The sequence below is a fragment of the Rhinatrema bivittatum genome, chromosome 4 (assembly GCF_901001135.1).
Source record: "Rhinatrema bivittatum chromosome 4, aRhiBiv1.1, whole genome shotgun sequence".
NCBI lineage: Eukaryota > Metazoa > Chordata > Amphibia > Gymnophiona > Rhinatrematidae > Rhinatrema > Rhinatrema bivittatum.
The window spans coordinates 149623720-149648251 of NC_042618.1; the positions used below are offsets into that span (position 1 = coordinate 149623720).

At 42.6% G+C, this 24532-nt stretch overlaps 1 protein-coding gene across 4 annotated transcripts in view; it reads right to left on the reverse strand.

The window, feature by feature from the left end:
* Positions 1–1886: 1886 nt before the first annotated feature.
* MBIP (MAP3K12 binding inhibitory protein 1) overlaps positions 1887–24532 on the reverse strand; it is a 140822-nt gene continuing 118176 nt past the window's right edge. For 2 of the 4 annotated variants that reach the window (XR_003856335.1, XM_029598973.1), the window contains one exon: positions 1887–2569. Coding sequence is in view for 3 of the 4 variants with exons in the window: in XM_029598973.1 (XP_029454833.1) it covers positions 2531–2569 (39 nt within the window). In the remaining variant the exon portion in view is untranslated. Of the gene's footprint in view, positions 2570–2636; positions 3346–24532 lie in introns of those variants that run through there. The other 2 variants (XM_029598971.1, XM_029598972.1) reach the window with 2 other exon arrangements.

The following is a 24532-nucleotide window of genomic DNA, read 5'->3' on the forward strand; positions in this document are numbered from 1 at the left end:
TTTGGGTAAAATCAGCAAAAATAATTAGGTCAGCAGAAAACCTTTTTTCAAATGTAGGCCAGTGTCATTACTTACTCATCATTATATGTTGTGTTGTGCAGTGTGTGTAGGTCATTAGGATAAATGTGTCAAGGTTGTGTGTGTGTCTGGAAGGGTAGCAGGCTGTATGTGTGTGACTGGAGAGGATGGAGATAGGGGTGGCAGGGTGTGTGTAGCTGGAAGGGGATGGAACAAAAGGTGGGGAGTGGAAGGATGTGTGGCTTAAGGATTGGTGGAGGAATGAATCTGGCTAGGGAAGAGGCGGGTCTGTCTGTGGATCTTCAAGGGTTACTCTCCATTGCATTCCCTCCTTTCACTCTCCATAGCACTCCCCCTTCACTCCTTCATCCCTACCCAACCCCTCCCCACTGCACTCCCCCCTCCTCTCCCTATTGTATTCCCCTCCCTTTCACTCTCCCCTCCCCTTCCAATTGCTCTTCCCCATCCATACCACAGATGCTCCTTCTCCGGTCAGCAGGGCTAGGGCTCCCTGCTAGCCCAATGCTTCCTCATTGCTCTTCTTGGACCAGTTCCTGATGCTCTTACAGTGACTGTTTTCTTGTGCCAGCAGGGATTAGGCTCCCTGCCAGTCTGCTTCGATGATGTCATCTGTCCGATGCTTACAGCAGCAGGATGACATCAGTGCAGTACCTCAAGATAGGCCTATTTTCAGGGTTATTCACTAAAAAATTAAAAACCTAATTTCCCCCATTGGGGAAAATCAGAAGACCCAACTATGTTATAAGTTGATAATATCTAATTCTTTGTACCAACCTTATCAGATGGACTGCAATGTTTGAATTGGTTTTCATCTGTCTAACTTATTTATTTTATTTATTATTTTATTTGTTTTTTTTTATACCGACATTCAATTCAAAATATCACACCGGTTTACAGAAAACAGAACTGCCATCAAATAAAGTATTGAACATCAATAAAATAGAAGTGATAATCTTAAGTAGAACCTCTCCTTCGAAGATCCCTTTGATTTTTTTAATTTTGAAGGGTGTGAGTTATCATCTCAAAACAAGCAAGGAATCTGGGGGTCATTTTTTATGTTAATCTATCACTGCATGCCCAGATAAAATCTGTTTTGCATAATTCATTTTTCAAGTTGTGGATTTTTCAAGTTATCCTGCTCCTGTCCCGATATTAGGCCAGAGTTAGTGCTGAACTGGCAGATTTCTCTGCTTTACGGCCCCTGCTCAGTTTCTATGGGCTTTCCACGCTGACAGTAAATCTTTCTGGCTGACTTGCATCATTGCTCCTTCTACCTCCACCACTCTGCCCTCAATACTGGAATCACTTTTCCAGCCCCTCCCTCCTTCTAGGATGCCTTCTCCAGTACCTCCCCTCTCGTTTCCTCCCACATCAGATTCAGATTCAGTAAACTTTACTGGTGTTGACATGGGAACTACAGGAATAAGTGGAGAGGGGGGTTGAGACTAGAGAGCACACAACAGAGAAGAAAACAATTGCTCTGCTCTTTCAAGAACCCCCTCCCCTGCTGTTTCCTGTAGGATGACTGAAGGAAAAGGGCTAAAACTCCGTCTTTGTGTCTTGTAAATACTAGGTACTGTCAGAAAACATTTTTCCAGTACTCCATACCTGACCGTACCTGCTCTTGCAGCACTGGTTATTGTTGAGCTTAAGTTGAACATCACACCTCTTATGTTCCCCATTCTTTGGCCTTGAATAAAAATCAGCACAATAACATAAATGGCATGTATATTCCCAGGAACCAAAGCCCATCTATATTGGAAAGAATTCTGTGAATCAATTAAGTGGCCATAGAAAGATAGGCAGATGCAGATGAATCAACAGCAGGCATGAAGTGGATAGAAATTTTTATGTTTTATTCATTAGGCAAAAAATTCTATTCAATAAGTTAAAATGAGTAAATCATACTCATTAACCTTTAACAATTAGACAATTTGTAAATAATGGTTTTTCAGACAATGACTGTAGCTTTTTTCTGTAGTTGTTAAATTTGTTTTGTCTCTCACGAAGCTTCATTTCATTGGATGAATGTGCAATGGTTATTGTTTAAGTGCTGTTTGTTTGCTCCTTGACAGATTACTTCCTACAAATTACCCAGATATGTATTCTTCTAAAAAAAAAAATACTGCTTCTCACTAACGATTTTGCTAGCACTGCAGTCTAGCATAACAATTACAAAAATATTTGGCAAAAACTGCTTAGAACTCTTAAAAGCCAGATGGTGGCCCAAAAGATCCAATGTAATCAGTTTTGGAAAGGAGCGAGCAGCTCCATGCCCTCATTTTGAAGATCTAGAATGATTAGGAAATCTCAGATATTAGGGATGCCATAATCATGACAATTTTCAAAAAAAGAGAAAATTCTGATTATGGAAGTTACAGAGGGATATCTTGCTGTCCATCAAAGGAAAGATCACTGCAAGAATCCTCCTGAGCCATCTTCATCCACTTGCTGAAGGTCTCCTCCCCGAATCTTATTGTGGATTTGGTCATCAAGCAGAACATCTGACATGAAATTCACTGCTAGTCAGCTGTGGAGAGATATCGGAAACAATATAAATCTCTCTTCAAGTTTTCTTTGAATTCACAAATTTATTACATTTATAGATCACCCAGCTCTAAAGATTCTACGTGATGAACAGTTTTGCAAAACAAATCACATAAAAATCACATATAAACTACAATACAATCAAATAAATGTAAAAAAAAGATAAAAATCTAAAATAAACAGTCATCTAGAATAGCGATACAATCAATTCAAGCAAATGTTTGCTTAAATAAAAGGGCCTTACACACTTTTAAAAAATGAATCACAATACAGGCCTCCCTGAGTTCCAGAGGCATTGAATGCAGGCCCAGTTGAACCAAGTGTGCATACCATGCACACCTGGGGGAGGGAAGCGGTTGGCCATTGGTGGAAGTGAGCAGATTCATGACAGCCTCATCCTCTTCCTCCTGAGTCTCAGTTGGCTGGTGAACTGAAGAGCAGAACTTTTGACAGTAGAAGCTCAGACTCATAGTGGAAACATGATTTGGAGATCATGCCTCTCCATCCTCCCTCCATCCACCTCTGAAACCAGCATTTTTTTTTTAAGATTAGATTTCCCTGACCATCTCTGAAGCAATGGCTGCTGCATCCAGTGGAGGTGTGCAGAGCAGCATCATGGAACACCTCTAAGGAGCTTGTTTTGTTCTAGCCAGTTCCTTCTCTGTGCCGCTGGCACCGGTGGCCAAGAGCAGAAGGGGCTGCATCAGCAGGGTAGGCAGAATTGCCTTCAGGCCTATTTAAGCCAGTAGGGGTCTTGTCCTGCAGAGGAACCAGTCAGAAGAGGAAAAAAATAAGCAGGAGCAGTAGCAGAAGTGTTGAGTGAGACGGGGAGTCCTGTAAAATGAGGAATGGAAGCAGTGGTGTGTCAGTGTGATGGCGTGAATGGGAACTTACCTGGATTGTGTGTGTGTGTATGTTTGTGTGAATGGGAGCTTGTCTGGTTTGTATGTGTGTGTATGTGTGAATGGGAGCCTGCCTGGTTGTTTATGTGTGTTTGGGTGAATGGGAACTTGCCTGTGTTATGTGTGTGTGTGTAAATGGGAGCCTTCCTAGGTTGTATGTGTATGTGTGTGTGTGTTTGTGTGAAGAAAGTTTGTGCCATCTTCACTAATTCATGTCCTGATCAAGGTGCCTGGATATCAAATTTTTCTGGTATGGAGTTTAGGGGATTTTTCCATTCCTATTAGTTTTAATTATTGGGTATTTGATGTCTCTGCTATTTTGAATTATTTTATTGTTGTTTAGAATAATTATAAACTTTTGATTTGTGTTCTTAATTATTGGATGTTATTCTGTTTGTCAGTTCTTTGGCAGTATTCTTTTTAATAGTATGGTTTATTATGTCTGAGTTATATTTCTTGATTTTATTGTTTGATGATTTATGAGGAATGTTTGTTTTTCCATTGCTGCATTGCACACATGGTCTGGCTTGCAGCAGTTTCCTATTCAGTTTCTATCTATCCATTTCTATTTATACTTTTTGGTCTCTTTATTCTGTATTTGGTGAGGGTCTGTCTGTGTTCGGCATCTGTGACAGAGATGGCACATTATGCTAGCATTTACTTTCTGTGTAGAGATTAATAAAGCCTGGTTTATTCTGCATTCCTAATAGGAGGTGTTTTAGGGCTTGGTGTAATATCTATAGTGTTGTTTTTTCATAGATAGAGTTGTTTCTGTTTGAGTGCTGACAGTACCTTTTTGGTATGGGAGATTTACTATATCTTATTGACATTCAGTTTACTGAAAGTTTTCTGAGGGCCAAATCCACACCTACATACATTACAATAGGCATAATACCATATGGGTTCGAAATGTCTTTTCTTGCAGGGTTTTCTGAGTGGCACCATGTCAGTGCATGCTATAGGTCCAGCCAATGCTTTTTTTTATAAGAACATAAGAAATTGCTATACTGGGTCAGACCAAGCATCCATCAAGCCCCACATCCTGTTTCCAACAGTGGCCAATCCAGGCAACAAGTACCTGGCAAGTACCCAAACACTAACAGACCGATACAGTACAGTGCGCTCTGCACTGTTAACCTGCCCTTGGACGCACGTTTTCCCTTACCCCTTATTCAGTAAGGGGAGGAAAACGCGTGTCCAACCCGCGGCACCTAATAGGGCCCTCAACATGCAAATGCATGTTGATGGCCCTATTAGGTATGCGCGCGGGATACAGAAAGTAAAATATGCAGCCAAGCCGCACATTTTACTTTAAGAAATTAGCGCCTACCCAAAGGTAGGCGCTAGTTTCTGCCGGCACCAGGAAAGTGCACAGAAAATCAGTAAAAACTGCTTTTCTGTGCACCCTCCGAATTAATATCATGGCGATATTAAGTCGGAGGTCCCGAAGTGTAAAAAAAACTAAAAAAAAAAGCAAAAAAAATTTAAAATGGGCCGGCGGCTGTCGGGCCGAAAACCGGATGCTCAACTTTGCCGGCATCCGGTTTCTGAGCCCGTGGCTGTCAGCGGGCTCGAGAACCGACGCCGGCAAAATTGAGCGTCGGCTGTCAAACCCGCTGACAGCCACCGCTCCAGGCTAAAAGGAGGTGCTATGGATGCGCTAGTGTCCCTAGCGCCTCCTTTTGCCCGTTTCTTACCGCACCACCTAATTTGAATACTGAATCGCGCGCACTAGGCGAGTGGCCGGTGCGTGCGCAGGGAGAGCGGGCGTTCGTCCGCTCTCCCGCGGACATTACTGAATCGGCCTGTAAGTAAATCCCATGCTACTGATGCCAGTAATAGCAATGGCTATTCCCTAAGGGCCGGATTTTAAAAGCCTTACGCACATAGGGGGGGGTTACGCCAGCCGGGTCTATTTTCAAAAAGCCCGGCGACGCACATAAAGCCCCAGGACGCATGTAAGTCCCGGGGCTTGCAAAAAGGGGAGGTCCAGGGGCGGGGCAGGGGTGTGGCCAGAGGCCTTCGCACGGCTGGCGCGTGCAACTTACTTCAGCCCCAGGGCTGAAGTAAGTTTGAAAACAAGAAAAAAAAACCAAGAAAAGGTAGGGGGGAAAGGGCGGGGGAGGTAGGGGAAGGGAAGGTGGGATGTGGGGGTAGGCAGCGCAGCTCGGCGCGCACACGGTGCACAATTGTGCACCCCACTGCGCACGCCAACCCCCGTGCTCATGTTATAAAATCATGCATCCGTGTATGCGCACCGGGTAGCGTGCTCACATGTCTTAAAATCGACCCCAAAGTCAACTTGATTAATAGCCATTAATGGACTTCTCCTCCAAGAACGTATCCAAACCTTTTTTAAACCCAGCTCCACTAACTACACTAACCACATCCTCTGGCAACAAATTTCAGAGCTTAATTGTACATTGAGTGAAAAAGAATTTTCTCCGATTAGTTTTAAATGTGCTATTTGCTAACTTCAGTTTTTTGGTACGTGCCAGGTTCTTATGGCCTGGATTGGCCACTGTTGGAAACAGGATGCTGGGCTTGATGGACCCTTGGTCTGACCCAGTATGACATGTTATGTTCTTATATGTTCTTATGTTCATGGAGTGCCTCCTAATCCTTCTATCATCTGAAAGAGTAAATAACTGATTCACATCTACCCATTCCAGACCTCTCCTGATTTTAAAGACCTCTATTATATCCCCCCTCAGCCGTCTCTTCTCCAAGCTGAACAGCCCTAACCTCTTTATCCTTTCCTCATGGAGGAGCTGTTCCTCCCCTATGAGGAAAGGCTATGTACTGGTAGGTGGGGTAGGAGCACCTGGGGATCACTTCTGCACAATTTAGGCATTTTGGACCTGTGGATTGGGTAAGATAGATTCAGGAGCTGTGTCAATTTTGAAATTGTGGATTGTCAGAGGGCTCAGGGTTCTTTTCAGTGAGGATAGGGGGTCTGAGACAGATCATGAGAATGACAGTTTCTATTGTGTGTTGGTTATTGGGAAAACAACAAAAATTCAGAAATAAAAACATTAGAACAAGAGTGGGGGCAGCACAGTTATTGTTCGCCCAGGGCAGCAAAAACATTTGCACCAGCCCTGATTGAATTCCATAATTTAGGACCACAATAGGAAAAAGACTTCTTAAAGTTTTCTGTTAATTTCATTTTGGGTGGAATTTCTAGTAATAATTTATCACAATAGCGTAATTGACTCATTGGACAATATAGCTTTTAAATAATCAGGTGCCAAATCATGTAACGACTTAAAAATCAATAAAAGAATCTTAAACTGAACATGGAACTCATCTGAATGCTAATACAAAGACTCCAAGGTAAAGATAATGTGACAAATTGTTTGAGACCTAGAAACAAGCAGGCAGCTGAATTCTGGATAAATTGTAGATGAGAAAGCTGATTGGCTGAAAGACCTATATATATATCTAGTGAATTTCAATAATCCAGTTTGGTTAGAATAAGAGCATGTATCAAGCTCATCAAATGTAATTGATGCAAAAGATGTCAGTGTCAAGCATGCTAAAAAAAATGTATGAAACAAAATCTACTGTGGAATCCTTATGGAGAGAAATTCCATGTGTGATGGGTAAGCATATAGCAGTGCATATATGCTACCATCTGCCTGGTTAAGATTTAAAAACAGACTGTGAAAGGCAAATAAATTTGGCAACACAATAATAATGGATGATTTCACTTGATTGGATCTATGTCTCATTGGGCCATGTTAAAGCAGTTAAGTTTTTAGATGTCTTAAATGACTGTTTCATGGAGCAACTTGTCCTTTAACTGATTAAAAGGGGCAAAGGGCAACTGCTTTAGATCTACTCCTCAGTGGAATGCACAGCCTGGCACAAGGGTTACTGTCAGGGCTTAATTTGTAGACATAAAGGAAGTGAAGCTGTAGATGGGGCAAGATGGGTGAGTCCAGGGCCAGGTTTGACCTTTGCAAAGGGGCGGGACCAGGATCAGGTGTGAACGTTCTCTCTCTTTCTTACAGACAGACAGACATTCACACACACATACATACCGAATCAAAGCCATATGGCTGCCTTTGTCACTTCCTCTGTTTCACTTCATGTTGGTGTCCTTTTGAATGCTACGAAGGTGACAGTGTGCTAAGATTTATAAGATATGGTAAATCATAAAGGAAAGGTGGAAGCGGTATTTAAATCCAAGCGTCTGGGCAAATACTTGTTGAAAAGACGTAGAGCAGCATGAATGGAATGGTATACTGATATGTACGTCTAAGAGAAATCTTTTTGAGGACGTACAGATAAGCTCCTTTCAGAAATATGTGATGAGCATGAACAGATGAGCAGTAGGAGATTCGTTTATATATCTCCTGAGGAAGCCTGTTGGCGAAACATGTTGAGAGAACAAGAAAACAAGAAAGAATAACAGAAGAATTGAGAAATTTGTTGTTTTCTAAATGAGTGATAATTCATGATAAATGGGATTTTCTCTGCTTATTTAACAAATTGTATTTCATATTCATAATATATTGTAAGAAAGGAAGTTGTTTTTATGAAGATAGTAGAAGTATGAAAGGGTATGTATGATGTATGAATGGAGGGAGAATTTTTAGATACATATTTTTGTGGGTAATGTGTTAAATATTTAAAGATTGTTGTAATATTTTTTCTATGTAATAAAGAAAATATATGTCACTTTGTATGGTTTTTAGTTTGTCTCAGGATAAGCAGGTTCAACATTCTCTGTTCTTGGCTGCTTCCTCCAAGGGCTGGGGGCGGGGGGGGGGGGGGGGGGGGGGGCGGGGGGGGGGGGGGGGGGCATGAATGATCCATGCAACTACTGGCTGTTCTGTTTCCTCAGGGGAGCCAGAACTGATATAAACTGCTGATATACGGGTCCCAGAAAAAAGGTGGCAGAACACCTTTCTGGGTTGTTCTGCCAGAAATTAAGTCCTCAGTAATGGACACAAAAAGAGTTGAATTAGAATACGTTTGAAAGTTGTGAGCAGTGATGCTAGTCATCAAGACCAGGGTTGAATCCTTGACAATTGGCATTACTGTTCACAACTTTCAAACTTATTCTGTTCCTTGCAAAACAGGAGGAAAAGTGAGAGGAAGGGGAAACAAGAGAGGAAGGGCTGGATTAGGGAGCAGAGTGGATTGTCTCTTTTCTGTGTGCTTCAGACTCAGTCCCTCTTCCTCTCTTCCCTGTAGGCTGCCTGGAGAGGAAGGGCTGGAGAACACCCCCTACTACTCTGCCTTTTAAGCCTGAAAAAAAGTGCTGGAACTGCGTTCCACCTTGTTCCCCCACAACGTAAGCCCTAGTTCTGTGGTGAGTCCGCTAAGAAATAGCGGTTATAATTAAATCAAATTTGACAATCATTGGAGGGAGGACAATCACTAGAGGGAGGACTATGATTGAATGAGGAAATTAGAAAAATACTGAAAGGAGCAGTTGCAAAAGCTAAAAGTTTGTGTGGGGTGTGGACATCATTTAAAATACTACCTTGGGAGTCCAGATAAAATATATCCCATGGATTAAAAAAGGTTAAAGGAAGACCAAATGACTGCCAGCACGGTTTAAAGGTGAGGTGAAAGAGCCAAAAGTGCATCCTGCAAAAAAAAAAAAATAAAAATGGAAAGCAGACCCAAATGAATAGGCAAGAACATAAGCACTGGCAAGCTAGATGTAAAACAGTAATAAGAGAGGCCAAGAGAGAATTTGAGAAAAAACATGCCAGAGAGTCAAAAACTAATAATAAAAATGTTTTCAAGGACATTTGAAGCAAAAAGCCTGTGAGGGTTTCATTTGTGCCACTAGATGATTGAAGAGTAAAAGGGATGCTCAGGGAGGACAAGAAAATAGCAGAAAAACTGAATAAATTCTTTGCTTTGGTCCTTCATGAGGAGGATGCTATGAGCATCTTTAATGGTGATGATTCTGAGCAACTGAAAAAAATCTCAGTAATAAAGGAGAATCTAATAGATCATATTGATACACTAAAGAATAACAAATCATCATGACCAGATGGAATCCATCCCTGAGTTTTAAAACATGAAATTACAAACCTGTTGTTAGTAATCAGTAGCCTATCTTTTAACACAGCCACAACATCTGAAGACTGGAGGGTGGCCAATGTGATGCCTTTTTTTCCACCAATATGCTGTTGATTTTTAGAAAGGGCTCCAGGGGTTATCCAGGAAACTATAGACTTGTGAAACTAATGTCGGACAAAATGATAGCAAGTATTCTTAAAAAGAAAATCATAGGCCACATAGATAGACATGCTTGAAGAAAAGTCAACAAGATTTTAGCAAAGCAAAGTCTTGTCTTATAAATTTTTAAGATTTTTTGAAGGTGCAAATAAAGATATAGGTAAAGGTAAGCCAGCTGATATAGTGGTTTTGAATGTTCAGAAAGCATTTGACAAAGTTCACCATGAGAAACTCTTCAAGAAATTAAAAAGTCATGGGATAGATAGCATTGTCCTATTGTGGACCGGTAATTGGTAAAAGACAGGAAACAGAGAGTAGGATTAATTGGTTGGTTTTCCAAATAGAAAAGAGTCATTAGTGGGGTTCCACAGAGATTGATACTGAGACCAGTGCTATTTAACGTATTCATAAATGCTCTGGAAAAGGGAATGAAAAGTGAAGTGATCAAATTTACAGATGAGACAAAGTTATTCAAAGTTGTTAAAACAGCTGCAGATTGTAAAGAATTGCAGAAGGGCCTTGTGAGACAAGGAGACTAGACATCTGAATGTGGAAAAGTGCAAAGAAATGCACATAGGGAGAAATAATCCCAACTACAGGTACACAATACTGGGTTCTATATTAGGAATCAGCACCAAGGAAAAGGACATTGGAATCCTTGTGGACAATATATTGAAATCCTCAGCTCAGTGTACAGCAGCAGTCAAAAAAGCAAATAGAATGTTAGGAATGATCCAAGAAATATAATATTCCTTCTGTATCACTCCATGGTGCAACTGCACCTTGAATATTGTGTGCAGTTCTGGTTGCCCCATCTCAAACAAAGACATTACAAAGAAGGATCGTAAAAATGATAAAGAAAACGGAGAAGCTCCCCTGTAATGAGAAGCTATACATGTTAGGGCTCTATATCTTGGAAAAGAGAAGGCTGTGAGAGGATATGATAGAAGTTTGTAAAATCATGAGTGGGATGGAACAGGTAAATAAAGATCGGTAATTTACCCTTTCAAATAATTCTAAAACAAGGCCACATTCCATGAAACCGACAACCAGCAGATATAAAACAAATCGCAGAAAGTGCTTTTTTCACTCAGCATACAACCAAGCTGTGGAATCTGTTGTCAGAGGACAGTAGCATATAACATGGTCCATCTAAATTTGTAAGCTGCTCAGACTTTTAGATGATGCGACATATACATTTTTTAAATAAATCCAGTTTGCCCATCAACATTTTGTGTTAAGGGTAGTAGCAATAACTGCTCCATGCAGGCTAACCCAAAGCCTTCTGTTAAATATAATAGCCACTGCTGCTCCATGTAGGCTATCCCAAGCCTTCTGTTAATTATAGTAGCAACCAGTGGTATAGTCATGGGTGGACCTGGGTGGGCCATTGGGCTCAGGCCCACAAAATCATCATTGCCTGACAGTCCAAGAGAAGAGGCCCTGTCGCAGGGCCAGTGTGGACAGGCCCGGTGCTGCTGGATGTGCACACTCAAGGTAGCAGCAGCCAAAGAGAGGAGGTGGCCCACAAGGCTGCAGGTAGTTGAAAAAAGGAAGAGGCCAACGAGGCCACTGGTGGACCCTATCCCACTGGCAGCTGAGAAGAGGAGGAGGTCTGGGAGGCTGCCAGTGGACCCCATTCCACCTGCAGTCAAAAAAAGAACTTCCCAGGTCAGGAGCCCATTCTCCTGCTTCTCCACGTCTACCTTCCCTTGTGGCATTCATACACATGCAGCTAGCAGGTGTTCTATGCTGATCTCGTGCTAGCCCCATGAGTTTTGAATAGCGCAGAGCTGGCACACTAGGAGGAGCAGCAGAATAGGCTCCACCTTCTGCTCTCAATGGGCAACCTGACTGGGTTTTGTGTTTGTGTGTGCGTGTGCGTGAATGGGAACATGCCTGGGTTGTGTGTGTGAGTGAATGGGAGCCTGTCTTGGGGTGTGTTTGTGTGAATGGGAGTCTGCCTGGAGGAGGGGCTGAGAAAGCGAGCATGTGGATGTGGAGAGCCTCTGTGTGAGTGTGTGTGAGTGAGAGAGCATGAGGGATTGAAAGCCTGTTTGTGTGTGTGTGTGTGTGTGTGAGAGAGAGAGTGTATGTGGGAGAGGAAGCATATGTGTGTGGGAGTGGGAGCCTGCATGTGAGAGAGAGAGCATGTGAGTGTGGAAGCCTCTGGGGTAGATTTTCAGAGGGTTACGCGCGTAACCCCGAAAACCTACCCCAAACCCCCCCTGCGCGCGCCGAGCCTATCTTGCATAGGCTTCCGGTGCGCACAAAGCCCCGGGACATGCGTAAGTCCCGGGGCTTTCCTGGGGGGGGAGGGCGTGTTGCAACCGGCGCGTCATCCGGGGGCGTTCCGGGGGCGTGGCCGCAGCCTCCGGACCAGTCCCCGAACCGGAACATGGCGCGTGGCAGCCGGCCCGGCACGCACAAAGTTACGCTTGCCTCGAGCAGGCGTAACTTGTTCAACAATGGTAGGGGGGGTGTAGATAGGGTCGGGGGGGGGGGGGGGTTAGGTAGAGGAAGGGAGGGGAAGGGAGGGGAAGGTGGGGGGAGGCCAAAAGAAAGTTCCCTCCGAGGCCGCTCCGATTTTGGAGCGGCCTCGGAGGGAAAGGAGGCAGGCTGTGCGGCTCGGCGTGCGCAGGCTGCCGATTTTGGGCAGCCTTACGTGCGCCGACCCTGGATTTTAATGGATACACGTGGCTACGTGCATATCTATTGAAATCCCGTGTACTCTTGTTTGCGCCTGATGAGCGACAAAAGTACGTGTGTGCGCAAATTTATAAAATCTACCCCTCTGTGTGTGTGTGTGGGGGGGGGGGGAGTGGCAGCCTGCATGTACAAATATGTGAGTGAGCCTGTATGTGTGTGTGTTTACATGTGTATGGGAGTGGGAACTGTATGTGAGAGAAAGCATATGTGTTTGTGTGGGAATGTGAATCTACATATGGGAGAGCATGTACGAGTCACATCCTGTATGTATCTATGGGAGGGAATGAGAGCCTGCGTGTAAGAGACAGCATGTAAGAGTGGACGTTTGTATGTGTAGGAACTAGGGATGTGAATCGTTTTTTGACGATTTAAAAAAATCGTCAGATATTTTTTAAATCGTCAAAAATCGTTAGAGTCGCGATACAATACAAATTCCCCCGATTTATTGTGAAAAATCGTAAATCGGGGAGGGCGGGAAAACCAGCACACCAAAACAACCCCTAAACCCACCCCGACCCTTTAAAATGAATCCCCCACCCTCCCGAACCCCCCCCCCCCCCAACGAGGCCACTGGTGGACCCTTTCCCACTGGCAGCTGAGAAGAGGAAGAGGTCTGGGAGGCTGCCAGTGGACCCCATTCCACCTGCAGTCAAAAAAAGAACTTCCCAGGTCAGGAGCCCATTCTCCTGCTTCTCCACGTCTACCTTCCCCTGTGGCATTCATATACATGCAGCTAGCAGGTGTTCTATGCTGATCTCGTGCTAGCCCCATGAATTTTGAATAGTGCAGAGCTGGCACACTAGGAGGAGCAGCAGAATAGGCTGCACCTTCTGCTCTCAATGGGCAGCCTGACTGGGTTTTGTGTTTGTGTGTACGTGAATGGGAGCCTGCCTGGTTGGCGCCGGCACAGGATGGCCGGCGCCATTTTTAAAGATGGCGCCGGCCATCCAGTGCTCCTACCATGTGAAAGGGGCTGGCCAATGGCACGGATACCCTGGCACATGGTAAGGGCAAAGGGCCATCGGCGCCATTTTTATTAGCGCAGCCGACGGCCCGAGAGCGGGAGATTGCTCCCCGTGCCCCACTGGACCACCAGGTATTTTAAAACATGTTTTTGGGGGGTCAGGAGGGTGGGGGAGGCTAAGGGGTGAGTTTTAAAGGGCCGGACGATAAAAATTATAAGATTTGAATCGGAACCGGAACCGAACCGATTCTGGTTCCAATTCACATCTCTACTCTAAGGTATTATTTATTTTATTTATTTATTTAGCACATTTTATATACCGATGTTTGGTGTTAACCTTCACAATGGTTTACAGTTTCTTTGTAAAAGCAAAAATACAGTCATGATATAAAAATTACTCTTATTCTACTAACAAAATTAAAACATTCAATAAAAATATAGAAGTATAACATTAATAAGAAGCAATATAATTACCCATTAAATTAATAAGATTAATTAATGATCAATAATGTAAAAATAAAAAGCAAATCGTAAACATAAAACAATAAATAAGGATCATAAACATAAAAGAAATCAATAAAAATAATCACTGACTGGCAACTGTTCCGAATGCCTGTTCAAAAAGCCACATTTTAAGTGCTTTTTTGAAAGGTTTCAAATCTTTCTGGAATCTTAGCTCAACAGGTAAGGTGTTCCATAACTTTGGCTATTGAAACAGCTCTTTCTCTGACCGATGTGAGTTTAGCCAACGTAACAGATGGAATTGATAATAAACCTTTGTTGGCTGAACGTAAGTTTCTTTCGGGCCGATTCAGTAAAATATGCGGTAGAGCCGGCGCTCCGAGGCGAGCGCCTGCTCTCCCGACATGCGCCCAGGCCACTCTCCTGGGCGTGTGATTCTGTATGCAAATGAGGGCCCACACTAATATTATTGCACTTATTGGCAGAAGCGGCGGCTGTCAGCAGGTTTGACAGCCGACGCACAATTTTACCGGCATTGGTTGTCAAATCCGCTGACAGCCACGGGTTCGGAAAACGGACACCAGCAAAATTGAGCATCCGTTTTCCAACCCACGGGCCGCAGGCAATTTTTTTTTTTTTTTTTTTGGGGTTTCCGACTTAATATCGCTAAGATATTAAGTCGGAGAGTGTACAGAAAAGCAGTTTTTTCTGCTTTTCTGTACACTTTCTCGGTGCTGGCCGAAATTAACGCCTGCCTTTGGCTTGGCTGCACATTTTACTTTCTGTATTGCATGGGACTAATAGGCTCATCAACATGCATTTGCATGTTGAGAGCGCTATTAGTTTCGGGGGGGTTGGACGCATGTTTTCCACTCACTATTACCCCTTACTGAATAAGGGGTAATAATAGTGCATCGAAAACGCGCATCCAAACCGGGGCTAACAGTGCACTCGGCCTGAGTGCACCGTACTGAATCGGCCTGTTTGTGGTGTATGAATGCGTATAGCTGCGTTCATCCAATCAACATGTTCAGCATAGATGGCTTTGTGTATTTGACTCTATATTCCACTGGTAACCAGTGGAGTGCAATCAAAACGGGAGTTATATGATCTTAGTCCAAGATATAAAGATTTATTGATAAGAGTATAACTTGTAGGGCTTAGACCTGTTTGTCCATTGTCAACCCGTTAAACTTCGGACCTCCCAAAAATTCAATTCTGTTTACACCACTGGTATCAACTGCTGTTCTGTGCAGGATACTCCCAAGCCTTTTTTTTAAAGAGAAGTAGCTACTGCCGTTCCATGCAAACTACCCCCAAACCTTCTGTTAAAGGTAGTAGCAACTGCCGCTCTGTACAGGCTATCCCAAGCCTTCTGTTAAGGGTAGAAGCAACTGCTGCTCCATACAGGCTATCCATAAGCCTTCTATTAAGGGAACTAGGAACTGCTGCTCCATGCAGGCTATACCCATTACCCAATCAGAATGTAAACTTTAGGTGTAATAGAAAAGTTAGCCCATTTCTTCATTTCCATTCTCTAGCCAGCAGGGATCCTCTGTGTTTGTTCCATACTTTTGACATTCTTCTTTTCTCCATCTCTTCTGTGAGGGCATGCCATGCATCTACCATCACTTCCATGAAGAAATATTTCTTGACATTGTTCCTGAGCCTTCCCCTTGGTATTTCATATTGTGATCCGTAGTTTTACAGCTTTCTTTCCATTGGAAAATATTTTATTTTTGTTCATCATTAATTCCTTTCAGGTATTTGAAGGTCTGTATTATATCTCCCCTGTCTCTTCTCTTTTCCAGGGTATACATATTAAGGGCCTTCAGTCTCATCTCATATGGCTTTCCATACAGATCCCACACAATTTTGGTTGCCTTTTTCTGGATCACTTCCATTCTGTCTATATCTTTTTTGAGATAAGGTCTCTAGAACTGAGGCCTCACCAAGGATCTGTACAGGGGTATTATCACTCCTTTTTCTAACATCCTTCTAATCTTAGCCACCGCCTTGTCACATTACTTTGCCACCTTCAGATCATCAGACACTATTGCTCCAAGGTCTCTCTCCCCCAACATGAGTCTTTCACATCACCCTCTGGCACACACAACTCCTTTGGATTGTCATACCCCAAAAGCATGACTCTGCACTTCTTGGCATTGAATTCCCACTGCCAAACCTTTGACCTCTTTTTGAGCTTTTCTAGGTCACTTCTCATTCTCTCTACTCCTTCAAGTGTGTCTACTCTGTTGCAGATCTTAGAGTCATCCACAAATTTTACCTTCTAATTCCTCCGTAATATCACTCATAAAGATATTGAATAGAACTAGTCCCAGAACTGATCTTTGAAGAATTCCATTTATCACTCTTCTTTCTTCAGAATAGGTTCCATTTATCACCTCTCATTCTTGTCTGTCAGTCAGCCAATTTGTAATCCATTTCACCATCTTGTGACCCACTCCCAGTCTTTTCATTTTATTCATGAGCCTTCAATGTGGGATTGTATCAAAAGCCTTGATCAAATCCAAATAAACCATATTGAGTGCTCTTTCCAGATCCAATTCTCTAGTCATTCAATAAAAAAAAAAATCAAATTCACTTGACAGGACCTTCCACTTGAGTTTCTGCAATCCTGATTTATTTCCTTGTTTCCTTCATCTTCATCAGATATTCTTCCCTGTGTTCTTCTTTTTGCATTCCTTTGTACTTTTTGAATGTTGATTCTTTTTGTCTTTATTTTCTCAGCCACCACTGTGGAGAACCATTATTGGTTTCCTTTTTCTCTTAATTTTATTTCTTTTTTTTCTATAAATGTTGATCATCTTTGTTATACCTTTTAATTTAACCCACTGTTGTTCCACTTCACCCATTTCCTCCCAGCATTGTAGCTGCTCCTCGAGGTCCACTGCCAATTTACCAAAGAATGTGTTATTGAAATCCAGGTCCTTGATCTTCATGTAACTCCTTTCCCTCTTGGCTGTTATATCCAGCCATACTGTCTGATGATCACTGGTACCATTTGAAATAGTTTCCATTTGTGAGTACCAGATCCAATAGCATTCCTCACCTCGTGGGTTCCATCACGATTTGTCTTGAGCATAGCCCCTTAAAAGGCATCCATAATCTCTCTACATCCTGCAGATTCTGCAGCAGGAATACCCCCAATCCACATCTAGCAGATTAAAATCTTCAATGAGCAACACTTCTTCCTTTCTTTCCACTTTTTGGATATCTTCAGCCAGATCTGTCTTCAATTCTTCTGACTGATTTGGAGGCTTTTAGACTACACCAGTGTAAATGGAACACCATCATTTCTTTTAAGACGGCCCATGGCACATCTTCCTTTCCCCACACCTCCTGCATTTCAGTTGCTCGGATATTGATTTTGCCATAGAGAGCTACTCCTCCCCCATTTCTGAACAGGTTATAGCCCAGTATGGTTGTATCCCATTCATGCGATTCACTGAACCTTTCTGTAATAGCAACAATATCTAAGTCCATCTCTACCATTAGGGTTTGCAAAGCTGGAATTTCATTGAACAGACTATGAGCATTTGTATTCATAGATTTCCAGCTTTTCTCTTCCTGGACACCTTTTCTGGCTTGTTGAGCTGATTTTTGTTAATTTCTCCACCCAATTCTTGTATTTGCCAGGTGAAATGTTCCAAATTCCTTCTGTCATTCCCATCTTCTAGTTTAAATGCCTTATAACATATGATTTGAATTTTTCACTTAGGATCCTTTTTCCTGCCATGCACAGATGTAACCAAAGATGAAAACGAATTTCACTCTAGGTAATGCACACACATAAGACTAGTGTACAAGAAAAAATTATTTGTTATATAGTGACCATCATAAACATACCAGAGGACTGCATTAATGTCCTTAATGACTAATGTCTCAGCAGGCATGTGGTTTAATCATTGGTCAATAATAAAAAGATTGTCTTTGAATATAATATCTTACAACCAATACCTCTGGAATATATTTAAAGATTTTTCAGCATGCACATAAAATTGCCTTATTGAATAATTTGAAGCACTTATCTTTAACAGCTGGACAGACTGCCAGATTTCTTGGTGGCGTTTGTTGGTGTAATGAAAACCAGTTCAAATGTTGTCATCTAGGAATGATCTGGAATCCGAGTCCCAATAACAAATTGAAACATCGCTGAAGTAAAAGTCTGACATTGCAATGTTTCAAGAATATAAACTCTCTCTGTTTCAGGTTTCTGATAACTGTTCATGAATGGACTAACATAAAAATTGTATGGTAAACAACTGCTAATATTAAAAAGACATGGCAACTAAACTGCCATTCTGGCTACCTGCAGTGCGGCTCCGCTGCATTACCGTAATACAGTATGTTTATGAGAGTTCCTTATCATAGACAAATGTAAGCCATCTTTAACATACTGTATAGCCTTTTACTGTTCCATATAGGGCCCCAACCTCCAATATATCCAAAATCTTCCATATTCCAGCTTTTGAGCCATGTATCGAAGTTATCTATATGGCTTAGACTTTCAATCCCCTTTCCATGAACAAGTAACACTTCTGAAAAGGCAATAGTCTTTACGGTACAACTGTAAACTGTAGAACCCTCCCCCACATGCGTTACAGCTCAGCCTCAATTCGTGTCCGTCCCACTGTCCCGCACCCCCCCCCCACTACCCCCATGTCAACCCTCCAGTCTACCCTCATTCTTTCCCCCGTCCATCGCTCAAGTCCATGTCCTTCCCACTGTGCTCCCCTTCCCCCTCCACTCCTTCCCCCCCCCCCCCCCAGGGTACCTCCGCCATCTCACCTCTCAGTCTCCTCCTACCCCCTCCCATGATTCCACAGCCCTAGATACTTAAGATTCCGAAGATATAAGTTACATAGTCTTAATGTTATTTTGGTTACATTGTTTTTATTGTGTTGATATTGTTATATTGCTATATTTTATATTGCTTTTTCCTTTGGTCCTAAGTAACCCTTTCTCACCATCTCCCCTGTTACTCTCTACTACTCTGTGGGAGGGACCCTGATGGGAGGGGAATAAGAATGTGAGCCCATCTGAGATCAGGAGGCCCCTCCATCTCCAGGAGAAGGTAGCTCTTGAAATATTTCTGACCTAGCCTGAAGGTATTGTAAGTACACTGAAAAGGTAGGCAGTCTTCTGTTACGTTGTTTGCTGATGATTAATAAAAGTTAAAATTGTAAAAAGAAAAGCTGGAGTCAGCGTGTTTTCCTGACACCAGAGAGTGAAGTTTACTCAGCTATCCTCACATATGATGTCAGGTCAGAGATTTTTTTTCAAGCTTGGCACACAAAAATCCCCAAGTCTCCAGAGGAGAAAAGGAAAATGCTTTGTGTTTGGCCTGCCAAGAAGGTGGAAACAAAAAAGTGCTCTTAGAAGGCTGTACAAGAGCACAGAAGAAAAGCAGTTGAAAATTGTGTGGCTCAGGGAGCACACAGAAGCAAAGCAGAGAAAAGTAAAAAAAAAGTTTGTGTAGCCCTGCCTCAGGAAGGAGGCTGGGACAGAAGGAAAGCAGTGCTGCTGGGGCTGCAGAGCACTGAAAGTTAAAAGCTTGTTGGCTCAAAGAAGAGCACACAAGGAAAAAAAAAAGCTGAAACTGCCTTTAAACAGAGAGTTGTCTGTGAGGCCTGGAAAGAAGTCAGGTTTAGTTTTTTTTCAGCAGGTTAAGGATACAAGCCCCATCTAGAGTTAGAGCTTGTTCTCATTTACCTTTATACAAAAAAAGGGAGATAAAATAGAGGTACAAAGAAGCAGTGCAGAAACAGGGTATGGTCCCTATAGAAACCTCAGCTACCAGAGGCCAGTAGGTATACTGCACTACAGGTGAAGGAAGGAAGAAGCCAGACTATTTGGGAAAAGTGAACAGGCATGTACTTCTGCATGATAGGAGTTCCCCACTCTCATGAGCCGGACGAGAGGGAGAATCTGAGACTGGAAATGTGGCAGATGGAAACACCAGCCAGGCTAGTGGGGCCAGGGAACTCACTCTCAGATGCTATAGATGTCCAGAGAGAGGAATGGCTATAGATGGTAGCTGAAATATAGGTGATAGCTGCAGAGATGGACCAAGTGCTGAGATGTGGCAATGCGCTCTTGAGGAATCAAGGGGCACTGCTACAGTTGGAGACGATGCCAGAGGCAAGAAACAGGTGCCGTGGAAAGCCCAGAGAGAGGGGCTGCACAGACCCCTGACAGAGGTGTCACAGAGAGTCTGGAGGGAGTAAAGCAACTGAGTGAGTCATCTGACTGTGGTTCAGCACTTCAGAGAGATTCCACTCCAGAGAAGGCTGAAAGCAGCAAAGGGACTGAAGCTCATACAAACCCCGAGTGGCAAGGGCCCATGGCGGAGTCCCAGAGGAATGATCCTGCATTGCCTGAATGGGAGATACAGAAAAGCTCATGGTGGAGCTTCACAGACTAACCTGGAGCGAGCAACATAGACTGCCCAGAAGGGGTTAGTACCAAGTAGCCTGCAAGAGGCAACATCGAGTGGCCAGAGAAAGGCAGCATGGAAGAATGCTACAAAGGGGTCTTATAGGAGGGCTGCAGAGGCCATACAGACCCCTAGTGAGATGGGGCTACAGAGAAGACAGTTGGAGGTGTTGCCATGGAGAGCACAGATAGAGACACGGCTGAGAGCCCAGGAGGAGGGGCCATGGAGATCCCTGAGAGAGGGAGTGTAGAGACCCCGGTGAGAGGGGCTAGAAAGAAGCCAATGCATGGTGCTGAGGAGGAGTCAGTGAGAAGCACAGTGGAATCGCCAGAGGGTGGTGAAGTGATCATGACAATGTAGAGGAGGCACAAGTCACCAGAGCGGAGTGAATAATGCTCACTACAATGTCTAAATAAATTTGTAACTTGGACATTATTATGGACACCTCCCTTTCGCTCAGAAATCGTTTAAGAAATTATTTTTATAAATTTCCTGAATTGACTGCTAGAACTAACTTCTTGGTTGCATTGTCCAAAGAATGTACACAGGGTCTTCCTTAGGCTAGAGCAGATCCTCATACAGTAATGTAATATGAGGCTTTTCATAGGTTTCACATTTAATGACTACATACCACACCTGTGCTGTCCTAGCAGCCAGGCTCATGAATGCTTCCAGCTGCTTTACTTGCTTTGGAAGAAAACTGATGAAGGATGGAGATGGGCCCCATGCACCTGAGCTGACACCCTCATCCTGCTGCCCGCTCATATTATAGGGCAATCTTTAGGTCTGTGTGATGCAACAGCAATGGGATCCATCCATGTGGACTAGTGCAGTCACACCTTTCACACTTGCCTAAAGGTGACAGTGTATCCATAGACTATTGGCATTCCTGGGAGTGGGGATGGGGAGGGGTTTGCACTACCTTCCTATTTTTAAATCTAAATGTGCTGTTAATGCATGCAAGCTAGTGGATCATCATGAAGATTACATTGTAAAGAGCCTATGACTCATTACAAAGAGATGAATAGTCAGTTTGTGAAAAAAAACCAAAAAACTACACCACCACCAGTGGGAACAGTGGAAACAGCAAATCTAGCAGGATTTCTGAGAGATTAAATACGATTTTTTTTTAAATGATGTACTATAACCTACAAGTGAAAATCCTCTCAAGAATACTAGCAAAGAGAAGAAAATGAGCCCTCTGGAAGAACTGGACAGAACACCCGTGGTACATAAACTTGTACAAGTTTGTTCCCCTAAGTGAGAGTGGTCTGCCCACTACCATCCTTAAAAAAGGAGACCATATTGTAGGTACATTTTGGTATCTATCTCTACCATAAAATGTGATTAGCTCCATTTTAAATACTTTCCAAACAGACTATAACCAGCTATTCACTGAAGGTTTGGTTCAATATATCCAGTGACATCTGACCCTGGCAAGCATAATTAGAATTAGCACAGGGCTAAACTATAGAATGGACAAGACGCCAGAAAAATTCTTTGAGTTCAATCCAGAACCAGGAGCACTCTGAGCTCAGTCACCAAGCTCCATCATGCTTGTTGCCAGTGCCAGTGCCAGACTATGCTCATTTAGAAACAATTAACAATTTTAGTAAAGAACACAGAAAAATTGGACTGACACTTTACACTTAGAAGTCCAAGGTCCTCCATCAACAAAGTCTCCATGAACCATCCTCAGCTCCAGAAATTCAGATTCAGACTCTGAAGAATGCTGAACATTTATCATAACTGACATAACCTATCTGTTACAAAAGGCTGACATTGATGAAGAACCCCAACATTGTTTCATATGTGAAAGTACAATCTTTGGTTGCCTGAGGAAATGACTGCTTGATGATTTGATCAGATCCAAAATCAAATTCATGATTTATATAACAGTTGTGATCTCTACACTACTCAATGGAATGTGATGTCGACAATGTACAGGAGACACCGCAAAATTCTGGAAAAGTACCAAAAATGTTGCTCGAAGATGTTCTAAATCCAATCAAAAGACAGAGGCATCAACATTTGTGTCCTCTTGCAAGCGAATAACACAAGCAGCATCAGGTCAATGAACATCTGACATAAATTTTGCTGGGCTGGCCACATTTTTTGAAGGTCTAATATTAGTCCCCGAAACAAGGTTTATTCTCAGATCAGCTAAGACATGCACTCACAAAGAGGACAGAGAAAGAGCGTCAATGACATCCTCAAGGCCAATATAAAGAAGTGCAAGCTTACATCAGCTTGTAGAAAACTATTGTCCAGCACTGTCCCAGACTGCGTAAGAATCTTGTGCAAGACTCTCAGCATTTCAGAACCCTATTTTATTAATCTATTTGATTTATATTCCACACTTCAGCCACTTCGAAGCGGATTACATTCAGGTACTATAAGTAGGCTTATGATGGCAACTGGAGGTGGGAAAGTGGATCTGGAAGAAAGAGTGCTGCAGCTCAAATCAACAACCCAGGACTAAACATACCACTTAGAAATGAATGCCCACATTGCAAGAGAGCCCGTTGATCCCACCAGCCATCTTTGAACCTACACTGGAACACTGACAGAAAATAGTTATCCTCAATTACAAGAGTCTACTGAAGAAAGACTTATGTTTCTTAATCGACATTGAGTTTCTATTCAGGCAGCAATCAGGCAATTTGCAAAAGGTAATACAGTAAAGAAAAGTTAAAGAAAATATTATCCATTTTTAACATGTTGTGATGGACTTTATTGTGAAATCCAAAAGGGAATCCTTTTATCAGGCAAAATGGAATGTTAGTACAGTATATCTATGGCTCATTTGTTACTGTATCATGATGCGATAATTTTAGTGGGCTATGCCATTCATAAAGAGCCATGTATTAGGGGAAGATATTTGGAATGATCTTCAAGTTTCTATTTTGCTTAAAAGGTGCCATCTTTGGAACCAAAATGAAGGCTTTAAATTTGATTTAAAAATATTTTTGGTAATAATTTAATGTGAAAATGTCTTATTAGTTTACTTGAGTATCAACCCATGTCAATATGTGTTTATCTTTTTAGTATTGTACGTTTGATACAGATTTACAGAGAAAAGAAAGGAACATGAACAAATATAGAAAGTAAAATGTTTCTATTTTAATAGGATTATACCAAAACAAGATATATTGATGACTGGTGTTGAACAAAATGGCTCTATTTCAGGTAAATTAGACTTTTGCATTTTTTAAAAGTTTTCCCCACAATGGTTATGTGTGTAACACATGACTGGAAGAATGCGGACCAGGAAAACCCCTTCCATTTAGGTCATAAGAGGTTGTAGTAGACTGTTTCCTGAACTGTAATAATGGCCTAGATTACCTTCATTAAGCATCCAAGAAAAGAAATTATTGTACTTTCAACATCCTTGTAGTCAATACCAGCTTGGCAATGTTTGGGTGAAGAAACATTCCCTATTCTTGGGACATTAGGCTTGGCAAACAAGACAAATGAATGTGTTCTTGGATAGAGAGCCATTCTTGCCTGGGACAGGTCAGAGCTATTAGAATTAGTGTTCCCTGATTCTTCCTTAACTTGGCAAGTGTTTTTGATATTAACAGTATTGGGGGAGGCATATAGCAAGCCTGTCTCCCATTGTAATGAGAATGCATCTTCTGCCAATTTAAATAAGGAGGGCCGTCTTGAGCACAAATTTCAAACTTTCCTGTTGCTAGCAAATAGATCTGTCTGGAGGGCTCCCCCACTGGAAGATCTTGCGAGCTACTTGTTCATTCAAGTATCTTTCGTATGGGCCTACCATTCTGCTCAGCATGTCTGTTAGCATGATCTCTATGTCTAGTAGGTAAGTCACATGGAGAAAGGCTATAATAAAACTCATTGCTTAATTCTGACAGCTTCTAGACACAATGGGTAGAAGCCCACCCCAACCCCTTGCTTGCTGATGTAAAACATGGCCGCCTCATTGTCCATTTTTATGAGACTTACTACTGGACAAGAAGTACTAGAAGGCTAAGGCCAGCTTTATAGCTCACAGCTCAGAAGACTAATGGGAAGATAAATATCTTTGGGGAACCAGAGGCCTTGCATTTTCAGGTCTTGAATATGGGCTCCACCTCCAGAGAAAAGTATCTGTGGTCAGAACTACCTAATGAGATAGCATGCTGACTGGTAGGTCAGCTCCAGGTTTGTCCTGGAGATCCACCACCTAAGGAACTCTCTCAATTTGGTGGTCACTCGAACACGGTGCCACAGATTCTG